Here is a 2,928-nt window from a genome sequence, read left to right on the forward strand (position 1 = left end):
GTATAGTACAACTAGTTAAACCAAAAAACATATATAGACTGAACTGTATAGTACAACTAGTTTTTCTCAATATTCTAGTTAAGCAGAGAATTAAACCAAGATGTAAAGTACAACTAGTTTTTCTCAATGAGATATTCTAGATATTCTAGTTAAACAGAGAGTTAAACCAGAACATCTTGACTAGTAACGTTGTAATCAAGAATAGAGAATACAGTAAACAAAAGATTTCAGTAATTTCTCTGAAAAAACTGAAGAGATGTAATCAAGAACAGAGAATACAGTAAACAAAAGATTTCAGTAGTTGCTCTGGAAAAAACAGAAGAGATGTAATCAAGAATAGAGAATACAGTAAACAAAAGATTTCAGTAGTTGCTCTGAAAAAAACAGAAGAGATCAATAAAACCTCCATGATTACATGAATACTCTCTGAAACCCGACATTGTTCCCCAACCCTGAACAAAAGAGATAAATAAAGCTAGTTTACCTCCATGATTACATGAAGGCAGACTTTGTTCCCCACCCAGGACAAATAATAGAATCTCAACCAGAGATGACTGATATACAAAGTTCTATAACATTTTTCATTCGATCTAGAACTCCGCCCGGATTACTGCATATGATATAAATCTAGACCCGGACGAATAGTACAGCCAAATGACAAAAAAAAACCGGGTTCCGGAAAACCCCGCAGTCAGACCCCAGCAGCAGCACCGACATCGACAAAGAAGCCGCTCGTCACCCACCGCCGCCCCCGCCACCTTTCCCTCCCTCAGCCGGCTTCGCCTCGGCATTCTCCGCCGGTTTCGCAGGCTCGGCACTCTCCGCTGGTTTCGCCACCGGAATAGCGGCGGCAGTTACGGATTCCACACGGCCGTCAATACACGTGGCACATCTCCGCTCTATCCACCCCTCCAGGTCATATTCCCCGTCCCCGCGCCGGCCGGCGCAGAGGCGGCCCACCATGCCCGCCACCACGCCAAGAATCGCTATCACCGCCAGAACGACTATGACAGGACCGATGGAACCGTTGGAATCGTGGGATCCCTCCGACGACACCTGCTGATACACCCCCGCCGGCGGCTGTATGTCGTAGGGCATCGACATCTTAGTCCTAATGAATCACATTAAGTGGTTCAAAGTAGTTGTGTCAAATAAGTTTATTCTGATTTTACCGAAAGAATTATATGAATCACAGAGCTTACTTTCACAATCTCAATCTCGACATGGGATTCTAAAATCAGGAATACCACGACTGGTATCTCAGCTCACAACCTCCAGCAGCATAACAAAACTGGGTCCAATACCACGACTGGTATCTCAGCTCACAACCACCAGCAACCTCCAGCAGCATAACAAAACTGGGTCCAGATCAATCTTCTTACCGTAATAATAACAAAACCAAATCTATCTTTCTGAACCAAAAAACAGATTCACAGACCCCCTCGGCTCCAGAATCACTCAAGCCCCTTAAGGCCCAAAAACTTTTTCTGAGCAGCTGAAAGGAGGAGAGAAGTGGGGGTATATCTAATTTATATACCCAAAAAAAACCGTTGAGAAACCGTGATGACAACGGTGATGGCGATGGCGATCATCCAAAGCTTGCCGAGGAATATTATTGCGCAAGAGTTACGCCACGTTTTCTACACTTTTTTTATAATTATATGTTTCTGCAACATGAGTAAGGCAGGCAGGCAGGCCAAGGTCTGAGAAAGAGCCTGGTTGAGTCGGTTGCCAAAGGCTGAAAAAAAATGAATAAAATGTGGAATCCCAGTGGGCATGCACAGAAACCCTGCTTGCAAAACTATTAAAGATGGGCAAGCATGGTGGGACAACTGATTTTAGCTTCATTTAAAACCTTCCACATTTGAAGCACACTTGTCACTGGAACGTTAGTCCTCGTCCTCTCCCGCTTTACTTTTATAATTATGATAATCATTTTTGTGGCAAGCCGTTCCCACTGGTGGACCTCAAAACTAATATTTTTTGTTATACCAAACAAAAATTAATGATCGTTTTGGTAAGCCATCCGGAGTGGTGGGGCCCAAAACTATTCCATGTTATTTGAAAAAAATAAAAATTAATACCCACTCCGTTTCAGGTATGATGATGAAAAATCAATCAAAGCAGTGTTCGATAAATATGAGGTGCCACAATAATGATTCAATTATGGTGGTTCATCATTCAATCAACGAGCGTTGGTTGGATAGCGACCCGTTACCCATATGCGAAAGGTGCACATGAATTAAACAATTGGTCAAATAAGGTCTTTGCGGATGGCATACCTTAAATGTGGTATAAAGATTTTTTTTTTTTTTTTTTAAGAAATCATATTGAACAATAATGATTTAATTATGGTGGTTTAATTATGGTGGTTCCTCCTTCAATCAACGAGCATTGGTTGGATGACGATCCGTTATCTATATGCAAAAGGTGCACATGAATGAAACCATTGATCAAATAAAGTCTTTGGGGATGGCATCCCTTAAATGTAGTATAAAAAAAATTTCGGAAGAAATTATATTGAAGATTAAAATTTTTAATGTGATTTTTTTTTATTTTTTTATATATTATAATATATATTACAAAAGTTTGAATTTGAATATCTTGATTTTTAACTAGCTGGAATTTAAGTAAAATGAAAAGTTTTGAAAAAGAAATTCTAATTTTATTTAAAATTAGATAAAAAATTAATAAAAATTAATTCGAACAATTATATAATTTGTATAATTTAAATATTAAATAAAATTATGATTTTACTGTTAAGTATATCACCTACCTAAATAGATCAAGACAAAACTGGAAAAGATTAACATATACTTTAAAAAATAAATACAAAACCATGATTAAATGGTGAGGTTTCCCGTTCATTCACTTTCTCTTTGAGCAATAAACATTTGAATGGGCATTATTTATATTAATTTTTATATA

At 38.3% G+C, this 2,928-nt stretch overlaps 1 protein-coding gene across 2 annotated transcripts; it reads right to left on the minus strand.

The window, feature by feature from the left end:
• Positions 1 to 344: 344 nt before the first annotated feature.
• On the minus strand, positions 345 to 1,895 carry LOC149244042 (uncharacterized). 2 transcript variants are annotated; one of them, XM_089374732.1, is made up of 2 exons: positions 1,340 to 1,895; positions 345 to 1,272 (listed from the first exon to the last, which is right to left on the minus strand). In XM_089374732.1, exon 2 carries the CDS (start codon positions 1,102 to 1,104, stop codon positions 736 to 738), a length of 369 nt encoding a protein of 122 aa, XP_089230858.1. In that variant the 5' UTR covers positions 1,105 to 1,272; positions 1,340 to 1,895; the 3' UTR covers positions 345 to 735. The 2 variants fall into 2 exon arrangements, with proteins under 2 accessions (XP_089230858.1, XP_089230857.1); XM_089374731.1 differs by having other exon boundaries at positions 1,330 to 1,895.
• Positions 1,896 to 2,928: the final 1,033 nt, after the last annotated feature.

Source organism: Pinus tabuliformis, chromosome 8 (genome assembly GCF_031772625.1).
Source record: "Pinus tabuliformis cultivar Carrire ecotype Pingquan chromosome 8, CPIR1, whole genome shotgun sequence".
Taxonomy (NCBI): domain Eukaryota; kingdom Viridiplantae; phylum Streptophyta; class Pinopsida; order Pinales; family Pinaceae; genus Pinus; species Pinus tabuliformis.